Source organism: Rhamphochromis sp. 'chilingali' (assembly GCF_963969265.1).
Source record: "Rhamphochromis sp. 'chilingali' genome assembly, chromosome: 13".
In the NCBI taxonomy this organism is placed as follows: domain Eukaryota; kingdom Metazoa; phylum Chordata; class Actinopteri; order Cichliformes; family Cichlidae; genus Rhamphochromis; species Rhamphochromis sp. 'chilingali'.
The window spans coordinates 29,274,159-29,293,163 of NC_137940.1; the positions used below are offsets into that span (position 1 = coordinate 29,274,159).

Here is a 19,005-nt window from a genome sequence, read left to right on the forward strand (position 1 = left end):
AACAACAGTTCAGCTAAGGTGAAGTTATCCCAAAGATCCTGGTTTATTGCCTTGTCTGGATTGCTCGGCTTAAAAGACGAAACAAAAAATCTGGACCAGGCTTTCCTGCGTCTGTATTGATGGAGTTTCAGGTTTTAAGCTGCAATGTTAATTCATCTATTGAACTGGTTTCTGGTTGTTAGTTGTTCTTGTTACCAGTTTTGATTATCTGTCACTACTTCGTTGAATTTGTTTTACCCATGCATAATCCTGAGTTTGCTAAAGTGTGTATTTGAGAACTTTAAATTAAGCGTCATAAAGTATCTGTTTCTGTCATGCCACATATTTAAAATAGCCAACATCCTGCAGCATCTCAGAGAAAAGCTATGCGGATGATTGATTTTGCCTTGGTGTATTCCTCTTCAGGATAGCAACAGCATCTTCATCAGTTTGCCTTTTTGTTTGGGGGAGTCACCGGGGAAGCCTTGGTAGCACGGCAGGCCAATCAATAAAAGGCAAAGAGGCGAAACCACGCCCACTTAGCCAAAATCTATCCAATCGGCGTGTTATTAAAGTCCATGGGCGTTACCATCCCCCACCCACCTTTTTGACACTGCCCTACCAAAGCTGTGTGGCTGAGCGAAGTGGATGACGTCTCTGAATTTGCGGGCCGCCGACGCAGGGCTGGGTTTCCATTTTCATAGCGAGTTTCGGGGGGGATCGTCAACATGGAGCAGGAGATGGAGGACAAAACGGTGGAACTGGTGGTAAGATCTTTTTCTATACGGCATTATGAACAACCGAATTGATCGCTGTCAGTGTTTTATTGAGGAAATCGCCGAGGCTCGATTCGACGCCAGGAACGGGCTGAAGCGACTTGTCGGGAGAGGTGGAGGAAAAAGGAGGGGGAACCAGAAATCAGAGGGAGGGCCTGAAATTATCGATACATTTTGCTACGAATGCTCCGCATACTGGTTGGATTGATTAACAAGTCTTAGACATCTCTCTCTGATAAATTTAAAACCTGTGTTGGTTTGGGTACAGTTTGTACATAATGGGAAAAATTAAGAGGTTGATGTGCAATCGTCGGTCGAAGGCAGACGAGAATTCTTGGGGTAGCGTTTACTGCGGTGACGCTGCGCCACTTTAACTGGGCCCTGCCTGATTCTTAGCTAGCCGCCATGCTAACACTGACTAGAATGTCGTGAAGTACGTAAATTTACGGGCAACGCGATGTTATATCATGTAGTTTTAGGGTAAGACGACTTACTCGATAAATGATGTGTCAGTCACATTTTTATACTTTATGTGAACATAGATAAAATCATAACAATGCGTTGCTTGTGTGTTTATATTTTTTTAAAGTGCGTAGAAGGAAGTGTATTGCTTTTTCATTCACACAGCGTTACCTCCACTAGCGAGCATTAGCAATTAGCTTAATAGCAAGCTTGCTAAATACGCTGCTTGACACCAACTTCTACATTTAAAAACAAACTGCTGACTATGTCTAGAAAAACTATTTTTGTAGCCACAAACATAAATTAAGACGACGGTATTATTTTCATTTTTAGTCAATTAAATTTTGCCAAAAACTATTGGGTTTATTGTATATTGATTTTCTGCCTCGATAAACTAGCCAGCTAGGCTAACTGTAGCCTACCAGCCGCTAACATTTACTCTGTGGGGTCAAAGTGGTCGTAAGGAAGACGTCAATTAATACGAGGATCTGATTTGTTATGTCAGCGAAACTGACCTTTAAAAGAATTTCAGTTTACACGTGTTTGGAAGATCTATCGGTTTGTGCAAGAAATACAGTGGTACTGTACAAATTAAAGGTTGAAAGCCGGGCCTAGTAAATAATGTCTTATATTCCGTAGTAGATAATAAGATGTAGTCCTGTTAAATTGGAAAAAAAGTTTCGTAAAAGAGCACCTAATATGTACTTGTACTAAAGAGTCATTTGCTTAAGCATTACAGGTGTCTATAGCCGCTGTCTGCCAAATAGTGATTCCCCAGATGTTTGCATTCGTTTTTATGTCTAATATACTTGCTAAATGTAATCAATAAGATTTGCTAAATGTAATCAATAAGATTTACGAAGGGGCTATTATAAAATAAAGAAATTATGTGTATTGTAAGTATATAACTCTACAGTATTGTACCTGCTCTTCTTTCTAAATATAGTCAAGCCAGTTCTTTTTTTTCCACTTAAAACATTTCTAGAGCTGGTATGTTGTTTGTTGTAATATCTGTTGCTTTCTTATCCAGATGTCTTAAAAACATGCTGTTAATCTCAATTAGACTTTTTAAAGGAGGGATAAAAATCACAAAATTGATGTCAAAAATATTTCATGAATGATAAACTATATTTTAACACGCCATTCACAACAGTTTGAGAATCCGCAATATTTTTTTTTTTCCTTTGACAAATAATCACTTTTTGGTACAACATCTATGAATGACCTAAATCATTCCTCAGTAATTAAGAGCAAGTTGTCTTAAATTGGTAATCTCACCATACATCACAAAGGGGCTTAAAAGTTTATCTGGAAAAATTGGAGGTTTAAATTGCAATGTGGGTAGATAAAGTGACCTTTTTGTATGATTTGAGTAGTAATTTGGCCTTTTAGTTGAAGTAAATGGTAAAACTTAAAACTGAATTTAAGTGCTTGAACAGCCTTAGAATATGTGTCTAGTGATAAAAGCTATTTATCATCTATTCAGCCCATGGTTTTCAATTCAACGCTTGGTCATAATTTTCTTGACCAAGGAAAAAAAAGCTTAACATGTGACTAAAGTCATTAAATTACACTAAAGAATAAGACAAAGTGGAGCATAAATTGTTTACCTACACAGAAAATTGAGAATTTTGTCTGGGTTGTGTTCATGTGTTTAATTTAATTTATTTATTTGTCCCAGTGTTATTCACTAACCTCTCATGAGAGTGGGGATGGCAGAACAGTGGGTGGGGCTCATGTCAAAGCGAGAGTGACATTAATTGACGATTAATACCATTGCCCCTCCCTCTCCTCTACCTATCCCCACCCAGTTCATGTCTAATAATGCTTCCGTGTGTATGTTTATCAGTCTGTATCTGTGTGTGACGGGGTGTGTGTTCCTGCGCTCACCGTGCCAATGTGTGTAGCTCTAATACTGGTTTTTCCCCCTCACTATCCCCCACCTCTCTTCCTCCTCTCTCTCCACCTTTGATGGTTACACGCTCACGTCCTCTCAATTTCAAACCAAACCGTATTTATTTATCCATTCTTTTTGTCCCGTTACACACATTTACACTTCACTTGTCCTGCTTCTCACTCCCCACCACTTCCATCCATCTATCCATTCATTGATCCATCTATTCACTCACCCTTTTTGGTTTCCACCTCCCAACTTCCCAACATCCCCCCCCCCCCTCCTTTACTTCCCACGTCTCTCTTGCTCTTCCCTTTCTCTTCCTCCCTCACCCTGTCCACTTCGTTCTCCTCCTCCCTTCCTCTCTCTCTTTCACACAGTGCTCTGTGCCTCGCTCTCTCTGGCTGGGCTGCTCCTCGGTGGCTGAGAGTTTGTGTGCACTCAGGTGCCTGCAGAGCATCCCCTCCACCCGGGCTCACAACCAGGTTCTGCCTCTCTCCTCTTAATTCTGCTGCTCCTCCTCCTTTCCCCTCCTCCCTTGCCATCTCCTCACCCTTTACTTTTTCTTTGCCCACCCCACACAACTCCTCATACCACCTTGGTGCACACAGCACCCACTCACCCCCTCACCCTCCTACCTCCTCACCTTCCGTTGTCCTGTCCTCCCTGTTCGAAGCACTCTGCTCTTGGGTTCTTCTTTGGTGCCTCCTCAAACACTCTGCTTAAAAGTAATTTTATTTATACAAAGTATAACATACTACTTTCAGATCTTTTGAAACAGAACAGTGAAAACGATAAAGTTGCCAGTGCTTTGTCTTGTTTAACCAAAAAAATTAAATAATCTGGATATGCCAAGTTTGAATAGTAAACTATTTCCTCAGTACTTTGGTATGGTAAGAGAAGGGATGCAAGGGTACCAAAGAATAACCATGCACTGAGGAGTATTGTTTTCTCTCCTTCTACCTGGAGGTGTGAGGGACGAGGTGGGGGTCCTCCTTCAAGCTCTGAGAGGCTACATGTTTGCTTGCTTGCCTGCCTAGCTAAACCTGATGTCTTTTTTGTGTGTGTGAATTTTATTTCTTTTTGCTTTTTCTTTTCTTCTATGCATGATCATTAACACTAGTAAGACCACCATCGCTTCTTATCCTGTCTGCTTTGGTAATTGAGAAGACCATTATGGCTTCTTATCCCATTTGACTTGGAACTTGAAAAAAATCCAAGTACAAAGTCTTGGTATTTGGATCTTTTTGTTTGTGTGGTTGTACTGATTGCAGCCACTCAGTTCTGTTGATTTTGCTCAAGCTCTTCCTGTAGCAGCATCACCAAAAGATGGTTATCTGCACTGAGCAAACTTGCAACAGCTCACACTTGAAGTATAAAAAAAGTAAAATAAACAACAGTGTCTACATGACCGTGCAAGCAGCTTTCAGGATAGAGCTTGTTTATACTGCAAAGAAAACTTTTCAGCTCCTGAAAAAAGCTTTAACAGATGGGCTTTTATAATGTATGGACCAACAGGTACACACTGTAGATTTGTTTTACCCCCCTGACATTACTGTTTTCAGATGATACCTATGGGTCATTCATCACCCACACATGTATACAATAGCTCTGACCCTCTCTGAGGTAAACCTCTTCCTGTTTGGGAACCTGGGGATACAAAAATGTAAACATTAAGTATAGCAGTAAACCTATAAATTACATCGATGAATTGGTGTGTTTCAAATGTAGATATGATTTAGATGGTTTTTGCTTTTTTATTTTTGCTGAGTGTACAGTTTGTTGTGAAGGCCTGTTAGCTCAGGAATATGCTTTTTTTAAAAAAAAAAAATTTTTTTTAATTAAACTGTTAATCTTACAGAGTAGAAACAAGCCTCATAACATCAGCAGTTCGTATTTTTAACAACTCTAAATGATAAACCAGGAGCCCCCAAGAGTACAGTTGGTCTGTGATTTTTGCTGGATGGGTCTAATTAGGAATAACAATTGCTGTCTGCCTTTGGCTTCCAAACAAATATACATACTCTAAGGAGTCTAATAGTTTTAGTTGAATGTACAGAACATGTCAGTACATGAGCTGTGGATAACAATGTTAGTATTAAAGTTTCTATAGCATGTTTGCAGTCAATTTACAAAGGATGCTAGAAATAGCTTAATCTTATTTTCTTTCTATCATTTGTTTCTCAAAGACCAATATCTCTTTTATTACAGTTATACCTGAGCTGAGTGCCAGTGACATACCCAAGATTTTGCCTTTTAATTTCCTGTCCAGACTATTTGACCCACATCACAGACAAGCAAGAGGATAGATTCTTTGTTGCAGCGCTTTTTCTCTTTTCTTATTTTCTTTTCTTTCCTCACTTTGTGTGCGTGCGTGCGTGCGTGCGTGTGTGCGTGCGCAAGGCTGTTTGTGCGGGCACGTCTCAGAAACTTGATGGTTACCCCCTCCTTGGCTGTGTTTGTTGCATTCTTGCGCCAAACGCTATCCACACTGCTGTCCCAGCTCTGAAAGTGCCTTTAAACACAGACTGAGTGAGAATGAAACACTAACCTGGGGCACGTCTTTGTTTTGTTCTTTATCCACAGAACACATCAGGGATGGAGTCACAGAACCTTGTGGACGATCTGTCGCCAAAGAAGAATACAGTTCTCAAGGTGTGCTTTATTACACTATTTCAAATGTACATACAACATTGGTATGGTTTATTATTTAAGAATTGTTTTAACTTTTGTTAAAGCTTCAGCTGACTTTAAAACTATTACGATTTGGACCTTTTTGGATTCTTAAAATACAGTAACCTTTGATATTTACATGAAAGGTTTTGTTGTCTCCTGCTGCAGTTCAAATGAAAACACCACTAATCAGTCTCTCTCTCTTTCTCTCTACTGTGTGTCTGGAGCTTTATTGCGTGGCAGTAAAAATTTATTTTGAACTTTGGGCAGCATTAATCCCCTTCATTCACGCCTATACATGGGCTTCAATAAGCACAGCAACTTTGAGCTTCGGTGTCTCCCCCACCTTTTTTGCCTCAATGTATTTATTTTTATTTAGAAAGCTTTCTAGACGGGAAAAATAAAATCATTTAGTAACATTAGATTGCATTACTTGAAAAACTACATTTGAGTTCAAATTTTTTTAATGCCATGGTGTTAGCTGGGAAACTATGCACTGAAGAACTTCAAGTAAGTTCACCAATCCACAGGTGACACTCCCAGTCAGCATTTTCTCTTCATACAAAAATGAGCTGCTGCTCAAAGTTTGGTATACAGTTGAAATGATTTCCTGTGTCACAGCAGGAGCCTGAAAGATTTAACTGACTGGATTTGCATTATGTGACTATTTATCAACATCTTCTCAGTCTAACACAACTAGACATTTAATCTTCATGTGCTCCTGATATTTACAGCTTAGTAACGGTCCTGTTGTGGGATCTCGTAAACGCCCGTCAGAGGGGAACTATGAGAAGGAGAAGGAGCATTGCATCGCCCTGTTTGACCAGTGGTCGGAGGCCGAGCAGGTGGAGTTTGTTGAGCGCCTGATTTCCCGTATGTGCCACTACCAGCACGGCCACATCAATTCCTACCTCAAACCAATGCTGCAGAGGGATTTCATTACTGCGCTGCCAGGTACCAACAGAGATTAGTGGATGTTTGTTACCCACAGGTTTTGCATGACGTGCATCTTCCCTAACGGCATCGTAGCTCAACAAAGTTGGGTGGTCAAAAAGTCTTTGACCACCCAACTGTGTGTATATATGTGTGTATAAATTTTATTTTTTTTTATTTTAAAAGGTAAACAGAAACATAAAACCCTTTTTAACCTTTTAGAAGCATTTTAAAGGAATAAACGCAACTTGATTTATTGATTGTCTTTGAACAATTCAGAATAAATGAGCTCTGGGGACAGATAAACTAACGAGGTGAGGTAATGTCACTGCTTGCACTTGGTCATCTCTTTTCCCCCTCTGTCTAGCCCAAGGCTTGGATCACATAGCGGAGAACATCCTGTCTTTCCTGGATGCACGCTCGCTGTGTGCAGCAGAGCTGGTATGTAAGGAGTGGCAGAGGGTCATCTCTGAGGGTATGCTGTGGAAGAAGCTCATTGAACGCATGGTCCGAACTGATCCGCTCTGGAAAGGCCTGTCCGAGAGACACCAGTGGTAAGACCGAATGCAGGCACTCCCAGATGCAGGTTAATAAGAAAATGAAAATGATATTGTAATGTGTATTGAAAGAAATCTGTTTAAAATATGGGTAAAAAAAAATGTAAAAGGTTAATTTTACATACAGGAAAGCCTGAGGATAAAGTGGAAAGGTTATCCTTGGTTGGGCTTTAGTGTGTGCTTCACATGCAGAAATTCCCAGTGCACAAAGGAGAGTGTCATTCTCTCTCTCTCTCTCTCTCGCTCTTCCCCCCCAGGGAGAAATATCTGTTCAAGAACCGCACCTCAGAAATCCCACCCAACTCCTACTATCACTCCCTCTATCCCAAGATCATTCAAGATATAGAGGTAAGTCATAACGCCTAACGTGATTACATTCTCATTATTTTTATGACCTTCGATTTTTTTTTTTTTTTTTTTTTTTTTTTAATCAGTTTGTATTATTGCACCAGATATTATTTGTCATCATGATTTTAAAAAATGGACTTAAGTAAGCAAACCATTTATAGGCATAACTGTATAAGTTTGAAAATAACAATTAGTTACTGAGCTTTACATGGATTATTATTTTGGATTCAGCAAAGAGCAATGTGAATGTAATTATCCTCTCGAATGATTAATGTCTAAAGTTTTATTTTCACGTTCACATTTTGCTACACTTGTACAAATACTTCTTGATTATGAGTAATAAATGAAAAGATGATTTATTGTTTTCGTGTTAAATTATCATCACAATAATGCTGAAACCATTTTGTAGCGTGGTAGATGTTGCATCTGTTACAGACCTCTTTGTTTCTCTTTCCATCTAGACTATTGAGGCTAATTGGCGATGTGGCAGACACAACTTGCAGAGGATTCAGTGTCGCTCAGAAAACAGTAAAGGGGTTTATTGTCTCCAGTACGATGACGACAAGATCATCAGTGGCCTTAGAGACAATTCAATCAAGGTAACCGAGACTTGGTTATAAATAAAACATATTATTCTTGTGTTTTTTCTCTTTATGGCTTACCATCTTACTGTGTGTGGTGTTGGTCTGGACCAGCAGAGTGAGACAGAGAACAAGTGAATTATAGGAAAGAAAGTCTCAACTCCAGGCATGCTGTGTGTTCCACTTATCTGTCTGCCTGTGAGGGGCCTGCAAGAAGATGAGGATGAAGAGAAGGGGTGGATAGGGGAGGAGAAGAGCAGATTTGTCATCTTATTGTTATGTAGGAGGCTGACGCACAGCAAGGGAACAGCTGAATGGCTCTTATGCACATCAGTGCAGCAGTAGGGAAATGGGGCATGAATGCTGCTGTGAGACTGGGCCATTCTTAGCATGACCCAAATCTGCATTCTTTAAAAAAAAAAAAAATTCTTTCTTTGTCTAAATCTTCCTGTGCTTCACTCATATCTTCCATTTTTTTTTTGTTTTTTTTTTTGTTTTTTTTTTTGTGCTCCTTTTAGATCTGGGATAAACAGACTCTGGAGTGTCTGAAGATACTGACCGGTCACACAGGCTCAGTATTGTGTCTCCAGTATGATGAGAGAGTCATTGTGACCGGGTCTTCTGACTCAACTGTCAGGTACAGCGCATCTTTTTCCAGAAATAACACAGGGTGTTTTTTGGAGTAGGTCAAAGCTATGTCAGCAAGCTGAACAAATGGTTCAAGTTACTGAAGAGAAAGTTGTGGAAGTCTGAATAAAGCAGAGGATACCACTCAGTATGAATACATCGTATCTCTATATTTACTTCTGCTTGTGCTACAGTTTCAGTTTCAACACTCATAACTTTAACATTTTAAAAACGGTCTCAAAAGGCAGGCAAATATCTGAAAATAACCTTCTTCTTTTTTTTATAAACCTTTTTTTTTCTTTTTTCTTTTTTTACAATCCCATGGCATGGATATCTATGTAGGTAATTGGAAGTTGGTTTAAAGCCATAGGACAGGGCTGTCAAACTCAATTGCACAGGGGGCCAAAACTCAAGGCACACTTTAGGTCGCTGGCCAAACAAGATAAAGATTTATTGAACACACTAAAACAATGTATTTTAAAAATAAATATGAATAAAAACAGACAGGAATATTATTCCAGATTAAATAAACTTAAAAAAATGAACTTTAACTTTAAATATTTTGCTCTTCATAAAAATATATCCTGTCAAAATTATGCAAGTTAGAAATATGAACATGCTGCCAGAAACCCCAGAAAAAATAAATGAAAGCATACACAAGGTTGGAGCCGCATGTAGACGGAGCTGGGACATTGCTTCAGGAATGGAACTAATAAACTGTGCGGGCCATTCATTGTCGTACTTTGCCTTGAGTGTATCATTACACTGCAGCTCCATCTGAATCTGCACAGGTGCAGTTCAGCAAAGTGCGCTGACTTGGTTCAACATTACTTTGCAACAGGGAAAGTGAGGCAGGTTGCACTAGTGCATTTGTGACAGCTTCACTTGAAATGCCTTCACTGCATCATACATGCCATGTCCATGAACTGACAGATTTCCTTGCTGAGCTCAAAAACTCTATTGAGAACTTTTCCCCAACTCAGCCAACGGACCTCTGTATGATAAGGAATGTCAGCAAACTCTGAATCTATTTCCCACACATCCCACGATTGTGTTACGGTGATCATTACATGCTCCATTTTTAGGACTTTACCACACAACGTTTCCTGGTGTATGATGCAGTGATATGCTGTTAACTCACCAGTACATTTCTCCTCTTGCATCTTTACTCGCATTCTGCCGACTAGTCCGCTTTTTTTCACCGCACAACACCGGCGCTCCATCTGTTGTAAGTCCAACAAGTTTGTCCCAGGGCAGTTTCATGTCGGTTACACTTTGATATACGTTTAAAAAAAAAAAAAAAAAAAAAAAGGCTTTTCCTGTCGTTGTCCCGTGCATCGATTTAATGTTCAATATTTCCTCTCCATGGATGAAGATGGTCAGCTGTGCAATGCATGTCTATACTCTCATCCATAGCAAGAGAGTATGCAATGAAGTTTTTGCTTCTTTCACACAACTGTGTTCTTAACTCATTCACTGCCAGCCATTTTCAAATCAGGTAACTCCCCACTGCCAGGGTTTTTGAGCATTTTTACTCATTTATGAAGAGCCACAGAAAACTGTGTGTTATGATCATATAAACGCTGAACCTACCAAAATGAAGAACAGACTCTCTTCTTTCATCCAAAAAAAAAAGCTTGTTTCTACCATTTTCCATTCTTTAGTAATCAGCTGTAGAGGAGAGGTGGGTTCCACCAAAAATGCCTGTTTTGACCAAAAAAAGGGAGAAAACGAGCTTTTTGTGAAAAATACATTTCAAGCAGAAAAGTGCCTTTGACACTAATATTTCTTGCTTTGTGACACCTCTAACATATAAAATAGTTTTTCACTTCTATAAAACAGAAATAACACTGAGAAAGGTTTTGTTTTATCAAAACAATTTATTTACAAATATATGGAAAAATAAAATGTACATAGTGAAACATTTATTCACAATGAATAATTCACTTTTGTGTGGTAATCATTATAACACTTTCCGGGATGCAAGGGCACACAACAAGACTTGCACCACATTTTTGTCTCACTGCGCAATCCCTTACGTGCGCAAACCCTGCACCTCCTTGCAGGTCTACTTTTACTGCTGGTGGGCTTCAGTTTTCACTGACAAGCTGCCCGAGGTTGTATTCTAGCCCCTCCCATTGAAAAACGTAATTGACGTCTATAGACGTCAATGGCAGTCAACGTAAGTTTTTCAATTGACGTCTATAGATGTCAATGGCAGTGAATGAGTTAAATCAGTGGCCATCTCACAAACCCGATCAGCAATTGTATTTCTCCTCGGGCTCACATTTGCCAAAATCTGCGTTTTGTCTGGACACAAGACGTCACACACCTTCATCATGCAGGCTGATTTGGCTCATCTGCTACAATAAAACTTGCTTTCACAACAGCTTCACTTTGCGATTTTGCTCTGGTGAAAAATGTCTGCTGAAATGTCAGATTCTTCTTTAGCTCTTCTACTTTCTGTAGTTTCTGCATTTAGGTTTTTCAGCTTATCCTGACGTTTTGTCTCGTAGTGCAGTCTTAAATTAAATTCCTTAATTACAGCCACATTAGTTCCACTAATAAGACACATGGGTTTACCAGCAATGTCTGTAAACACATATTCAGTCACCCACTGGTGCTGAAAGGCTGTGCTTTCAGAATCAACTTTTCTCTCCACCATTGTGAGCGGCTAGCTTCGCAGTAACAGAAGTTGGACTTGATTGACGCGGGAATGTTCCCAGTTAGCCTAGCGTTCAGCAAGGAGGCTGCAGCGCTGCATTATGGGATCTGTAGTTTGTATATTATTAGCGCCTCATATCGCCGGGCCATGCATAACATGGTACATAGTACATCTATATAAAATAATCTCGCGGGCCGGATATAAATGTACGCCGGGCCAGATGTGGCCCGTGGGCCTTGACTTTGACACATGTGCGATAGATCCTATGTGGTACAGGGTTTGTTTGTTTTGTTTTTTTTTTTTTTTTTTTTGTTTGTTTTTGTTTTGTTTTTTGTCTGCATTTTCTTTTAGATCTCTTAGATTGGTTACTGATGCATCCAAAGTAAAACATAAAATTCAGTGTAAGAACATGACCTAGAACCTGGACTTTTTTCCAGCAAAGAGCTCCAATTGGATTAGAAAGAAAAAGCAACCACTCAGAATCCTTTACACTGTTCTCCCATCTACACAGCAGCAGTTTATGCTATGAGCTTGAAATCCTTGTCTCATGTCCACACTTACAGCCAGGTTAATATTCCCAGCTAACATAACTTGCATGTCTTTGGACTGCAAGAGAAAATGAGAGCTCCTGGAGATTTTTAGTAGTCTTATGTATTTTTTCTTTTTTTTATGTTAATTTGACATCATTTAGTAATATGTTTGGTAAATGTGCTTTTCTAACAGCATCCCATCCGTCTTGTAAAAGCTTAGAATGCTCAAAATACTTTCTGCATGTATTGAGGAATCCTAATGTGTGCTTGTTTCACAGCCGGTCATGACTACAGCTGGTGTTGTGCATCTAAGAAATAGGATATATGCTAAAGTTTTTATATTCAATCAAAATAAATTCGTTTTACTGTTTTTATTGGAGATAGTTGGATGCATTTCATTGCAGATATTGAACGTCTTGGCTTGTTGTGTATAGGTTGACACTTGCTTGGCTACTGCACACAGAAGCTCAACATTATTTCTCTTATTACTTCACACTTCAGGCGTACTCACTGGGCAGTATCCAAGGAAAATGTGACTTCACTTCCTTAGCAACAGTTTGACAGGCACTTTGTTTGTGGGATTGGTTGTCAGCTTTTCCAGAGTGTTGTGCGTTTGACTCTTGGCGCCTTAGTACAGCTCACTGTATGTACATGTCTGAAGTGTGAAATACTCTCTATTACAAATCTAGAAAAAAAACCTAAAATCTCGTGTGTCTCTATTGTTTTTCATTTTCCTTTGTTTTTCTTCCATGTCCTTTCCATCTCCTTTTTGACCTCTCTTCCTGTTGCCCCCATCTCATTTTTCTTTCCTTCAATCATTTTCCACTGTGTCATTTCTTCTTTCTTTGTTTTTACACCCCGTCCCTTGACATGTCTGTTTTTCCTTCTTGCCATGTTCTGTTTTCTTCCTCTTTCTGTCACCTTTGCCTTTAACATTCGACCCTGCTGACGTCTCCCTCCACTCTACAGGGTGTGGGAGGTAACGACGGGTGAGGTGCTGAACACACTGATCCACCACAATGAGGCAGTTCTTCATCTGCGTTTTGCAAATGGGTTGATGGTCACCTGCTCCAAGGACCGTTCAATTGCAGTCTGGGATATGGCCTCGCCTACTGACATCAGTCTACGCCGCGTCCTGGTGGGACATCGGGCTGCCGTCAATGTGGTTGACTTTGACGACAAATACATTGTGTCTGCCTCAGGGGACCGCACTATTAAGGTGACGACAGTTAGAGAAATGTTCCTTTACAAATCATTTCATCTTTCTTTTTCTTTTACAGAAATATTATCCATCTGATAAAATTTGGATTAATTTGATGTCAGAGTTTTAGTTTTATTTATCAGTAGAACAGATGTACATGATTAAAAACCCTCCGACTAAAATTTTCCTTAAATATTGTAAACTTTGTGTTGTCCCCCTGTGTAGGTATGGAGCACCAGCACCTGTGAGTTTGTTCGTACTCTAAATGGTCACAAGCGGGGAATTGCCTGTCTACAATACAGAGATCGTTTGGTGGTTAGTGGCTCATCTGACAACACAATTCGGTATGTGTGTGTGTGTGAAATTCATGGCTAAACTAGCAAACATATGTCCTCTAATTTAAAATCCGGTAGTCAGTTAAAACCACGGCCTTTGTTAGCAGATAAAGTCATGCTAAGTAATACAGGCAAGCAAAGAAGCAAAGTAATTTGGGATTATGTAGAATACCTGTCAATGTTTCACCATTAAACACCTCTTACATAAATTAAATGTCTGGCTAACGTGTTCAGTCTCCTGATGGGGCAAGATTACAGTAGCTGAGTTTATGATTGAGTATGCAAAAAAGAATGTCTGATATGTTTGTTCAGTTATGTTTACATCTTCTTTTATTTGTATTCACCATCAAATGACAGCATGAGTGTAGAGGGCAGCCAGTGTAATGAAGATCCCAGAGTTGGCTTGTTTATGCTCAGTTTTGGCAACAGACATATTTGTTAAATACTTAGGTGTGGCGTCATTCTGTGAGCAGCCATCAGCATTATTATTTTTGTGGTGTACATAAGTGGAAATCTTAGGTACCTCTTGGAGATGTGCCCCCAATCACCTGACTCTTACCTGCAATCTGTCACCTAACAGCTCAGTCCTAGTCGCTGTGTCTTATTTGAATCCCTGCAGTACTACAAACTGATTGCAGTTGAAAAATCTTTGAAGCTTTGTTCTGTTATTTTGATGGATTTTTGATGTACAGTAGAATTTGGTTCCAAAGCTCAATGTCAATAATGTGTTGCATTTCTATTTCTTAACTTGCAGTTTTCACAGGTGAGATTTTTATGTGAAGGCACAGCGAAAGGAATTGTGATTGCATCAGCATAATACACAATCAGCAAACACGTTAGGGCAAATGGATAAATATTGAGTCTTTGGTCTTAGCAGTCACTTTATTTGGCAACTAGATTGTGGCTTCGTGACTGACTTAAACATAAGGAGTTATGCACAACTGTTAGTTGTCTGTTTGAAGTCTGTCAGTTTCAAAGGTTGTAATATTTTAGCTGAATTTAACATGAACACTTTATTTACAAGCATTAGCAATTTCTTTTTCTCTCAACAAGTGAGCTGAAAGTTTAAAAGTCCCAGTTTGACTTGTCAGTGTTTGGAATGATTGCTGTGTAAAAACTGCAGGGTCTGGATCTTGGTGTTTGTTTACAAAGGCTTCTCTTTCTGCAGGTTATGGGACATAGAGTGCGGGGCATGCTTACGAGTGTTGGAAGGTCACGAGGAGTTGGTGCGCTGCATTCGCTTTGACAACAAAAGGATTGTCAGCGGCGCCTACGACGGGTAAGTCATGTAAATACACCGTTTTGTGCACAGACTTTTGTTTTGGGTTTGTTTTGTGACATTTTGATGTACCGTGCAGCAAAATTAAGGTATGGGACCTGCAGGCAGCCCTGGACCCACGAGCCCCAGCCAGCACATTATGTCTGCGCACTCTAGTGGTGAGTAACAGCGATTTAGCATCCCCAAGTGTCTGACTAATGATGTGAGTGCAGCACCTCTGGGGGAGGGGAAAAATGTAGATGTTTGCCTTTTTTATACTAAAAATACAAGGAAATTTTTAATTTGGATAATTTTAACTACCAGTAAATGTCACTACATTTAATGTGCGTATTTGTTGATATTCAACGTAGTCACCATCCAGATATTAGTTTGTACATTCACCTAAAACAAACAAAAAACATTATGAATGCTCTTGAAAATACTCTCCACTAAATCTTATTGCTCTTTATTAAATAATTTTGTGTGTGTGTGTGTGTGTGGGTGTGGGTGTGGGGAGCACTGGGCATGGATGATTCATTACAAATTAACTGTGTGACTCTGGTGGAAAACCCATTGCTTGAACTTCTAGTCGGGCCTCTTTAATTTATGGAGAACAGTAGTTCTTTTAATAATCTAGCTCTGTGTGCTAATTATGTAAAAATTATTTCCTAATTTGTTGTGTTTTCAGGAGCACTCTGGTCGCGTGTTCCGTCTGCAGTTTGATGAGTTTCAGATCATCAGCAGTTCTCACGACGACACCATTCTGATATGGGACTTCCTGAACGTCTCAACCAACGGCCAGTCAGAGGGACGGTCTCCTTCGCGTACCTACACGTATATTTCTAGATAGCAGGTACCTAGCGACACCTGGCACTGTAAAACCTTTCTATAAAAATCCAGCATTCTGTGTTTACCCTTGTGGTGCAGACCCACCTGTGTGACACTCTGGCTTTCTCTCCCAGGTGTCACCATCAACCGTACCCTTTCTTGGAGGAACCCAGGGCTGATTGGTTGATCGGTGCATCCGTCATGGAAAGGAGCCCATCTCTTCTCGTTCCTCCTTGTCATCTCTCTGTCCATCTCCCACTCAGACCCCACCACCTCCTCCTCTCTGCCAGTTCTGACAGACTCTAAGCTTGTGCCCATTGCCTGCCCAGTAAAGCGACATATATATATATATATACACACACACACAGGTCAACACTGTTGAGGATTCCCTACTACAAAACCAATGCAGCGCTCCCAAGAAGCTCACCTTCTACTACTAATTTATGTTTTGTAAAGTACACTAATGACAGTATTAACTTAGACCCTATATAAGTCACAAGCCCCCCCCCCCCTTTTTTTTTTTTTTTTTTTTTTTTTTTTTTTTTTTTTTGTCCCCTTGATACAAACTTAAAGCAGCTGCTTCTCCTCAGTTTTCAGTCCCAGCCAAAACTGGTTTCCACTGATATCGGGAATCGCTTATAGATATATATTTATAAATATATATTACATAGACACACGCGCGCGCGCGCACACACAGACACACATATGTACACGCACAGTGGCACAGTTGGACAGAGGATGACCGGAGCTGTGATGCGGGAGACAGAGACTCTTTACTCAGCTCTAGGAAAGAAGGGAAGGATGGGAGCTGGAGGGAGTGAAGGAGGGATGGAGGGAGAAGTGTTTGGGATTGCATCCCTTCCTCCCTTTCACTCTCTCTTATGTCTCCCTGTCTCTCTCTTTCTCTCCACCCACCCCACCCTTCCTACGCTCCCTCTCCCCAACCTCCAGAGATGCACACTCGTTTGGAATATGGGGGTGCGCGCACATGCACACTCAAAGTTTGCAAGAGTGTGTGTGTGTATGTGGACTTGTGAAATGGCAGAACGGAGCAGAAGCGTCACAGACATGCATGTGAGGGTGCCTTGGATACAGCATCCTGGTACACCTCTGCTCTTTTTTTTTTTTTTTTTTTTTTTCTTAAACTCTTTTCGTTTTTTTATTACTGTTATTTTCTAATTTTATTTGAGTATTTTTGGTTCTTAGTACAAAGAAAAAATCATACTAAGCGTAGTCCTTTCTTCCCACCCTCTTGCTCTTTCTCTGTCTTCTTCCTCATTCTTTCTTCTAATCTTGACCTCTTGTCCATCTGTCCCTTTCACACCATCTTTCTCTCCTTACATCATCATCATCATCGTGCTTGCTTTGGTTATGAGAGAAGCTGGAATTCAAGAGCTCAAATTTAGCTGTAAACGGAGTTGTCTTGTCAAAAATTGTGTTGTATATTAAAAATGATTTTTTAAAGAAGAAAATGACCTTATTGTGAATAAAGTACTTGACAGTGGTGGAGTGTTGAGCCAACTGTAACATGGATGAGTGTCTAGTTGTCTATCTGTTCTCGTCTGTGTGGATGGTACGTGTGGTGTATGTGTGTGTTGCACTGCCTCTCCATCTGACTGAAAGTTCATTAGGCCTTTATCTGAAGTATATTGTAAGCAGGCTAGATGGGAAGGAAGTAGCTGTTGTTACCTACAAGAAAACCGTTGGACCGAAAATACCCTTACACACAATGACACTTAATGTATTCTATCAGATTGCTTGCAGACACATTGTTTGGAGTACACGCAAATCTGAAAGAATGCTGCATGTAAATGCCGTCTGTCAACATGGAACATAGCCCTTTGATAGGTACTTATCTTTTACCCTATTGCGTTTTCTAAATAGAAATGGTGTTTTTTGGGGTTTTTTTCCTATTATTTTAAAAAATTAAAAAGGATGGCACGCATTATAAGCGCACACCTCGTTCGGAACATGTACATTAGGTACTGCACAAAATTTGAGTACAAAAATGTTTAACATAAAACCCATGGGGAAATTATCAATTCTCCCTGCTAGTGATCATCAATTTCAGTCTCCGATTAATGAAGACGTTCAGAAAATGAGTGCCAGTGGCTGAGAGTTTGAATTTAACGGAAGCCAGTTTGCATCTTGGCCTCAATAGTCAACTATGAGAGAGAAAGATATAGATTTTTTTTTTAAAAGAAAGGAATGCATGCTAGTGAGGTTGTATTCCCTGTTGCTACTGTTCAAGTATTGAATGCAGCCACCAGGTGGGGGTATAAACTCAGCTTTCTCCTACAGGCCGATCTGTTTATGAGTCTGTGCCTCTGTGACTGTTGGGTAGCAAGGTTTGGAGTCTAAACAACCTGTTACAGCAGATCACATGCCCACTGTTGTAAACACTAACTGTGAAGGAGGGATGTATACTTTAAAAAGCTTACAGTGGAGGACTTCTAGCAAAGCTCTGGGTAGTGTATTTGAGATCTATAATACATTTGTTATTGTGCAGTGTGTTTTCTCTAGGAGGAAGAGAAGGAGGGGAGGTGGCCTGCTGAGGGGGTTGGTTTTCTTCATTTCTGGGTTTAGTTCAGTATAGTAGAATGTTTCAAATTCTGGGAATAAGTTATGTGGGATGGATTTGTGCTTGGTGGAGCACCATTAATATATGATGTGTGTATGTGTTGGATATGGGTGTGTGTGCTTCCTCTGGGTCTGTGGGATTTTGGCCCATAATTCCTGCAGCTCTCAGGTCACAGCTCCGTTCTCACGCACATATTTGGCATTCCTTCCTCGACATGATTACCATACACCTTCCACTCCGGGTTTGGCTATGCGGAATATTTCCATCATTCCCGAGTGGAACTGGAGCAACGTTCCAAAAATGAACAGCTCGCCCCACCGCCACCACCCCCTACTCACTTGTCTTTATCCTATCCCTCCCACCTCACTGTCTCCTCCTTGTACAACCCCCCCCCTCCTGATTCCTGCTGCTTTGCAACAGGAATCCTCTGGTACAACCCTCCCCCCCCCCCCCCCCTGAGTCAGCTGTTTGTGTCTGCAGACATGATTGGGTCATTTGGCAGTGACATCTTTTCACTGACCTCCTGCTAGGATAGGGAAGGAAGGGGAGGGATGGGGGATAAGATGAGCAAAGAAGCAACTATTAAACTGTATCTCACTACTGCTTGTTGTCTGATCCTCCATGATGGAAATTGACTGCAAAGCTTTACAGCGGGGAAGTGACTGCTGGTTTTTGCACAGCAACTAATGCTCAGTATTTTTTTAAGTATTTTCAAATGGTTCCTGTGTTAGGCTGGTAAATCTTAGAGATGTATTTTCCATGCATTTTAATGTCTGA

General features: G+C 40.3%; 1 protein-coding gene across 1 annotated transcript; it reads left to right on the plus strand.

Annotated features, from left to right (window-relative positions):
- Positions 1–592: 592 nt before the first annotated feature.
- Positions 593–16,593, plus strand: fbxw11a (F-box and WD repeat domain containing 11a). Its single transcript, XM_080900835.1, has 13 exons — positions 593–746; positions 5,698–5,766; positions 6,519–6,738; positions 7,085–7,271; positions 7,532–7,622; positions 8,084–8,221; positions 8,722–8,840; positions 12,995–13,244; positions 13,452–13,570; positions 14,730–14,840; positions 14,920–14,998; positions 15,508–15,672; positions 15,782–16,593. Exons 1-12 carry the CDS (start codon positions 708–710, stop codon positions 15,667–15,669), a joined length of 1,584 nt encoding a protein of 527 aa, XP_080756961.1. The 5' UTR covers positions 593–707; the 3' UTR covers positions 15,670–15,672; positions 15,782–16,593.
- The last annotated feature ends 2,412 nt before the right edge of the window (positions 16,594–19,005 follow it).

Excerpts from the sequence above, each read along its gene's own strand:
- fbxw11a (XM_080900835.1), top strand. The coding sequence starts at position 708 with ATGGAGCAGGAGATGGAGGACAAAACGGTGGAACTGGTG. Across the intron at positions 5,767-6,518 it reads AGAAGAATACAGTTCTCAAG|CTTAGTAACGGTCCTGTTGT; the intron begins GTGTGCTTTATT and ends TGATATTTACAG. Across the intron at positions 6,739-7,084 it reads TTTCATTACTGCGCTGCCAG|CCCAAGGCTTGGATCACATA; the intron begins GTACCAACAGAG and ends CCCTCTGTCTAG.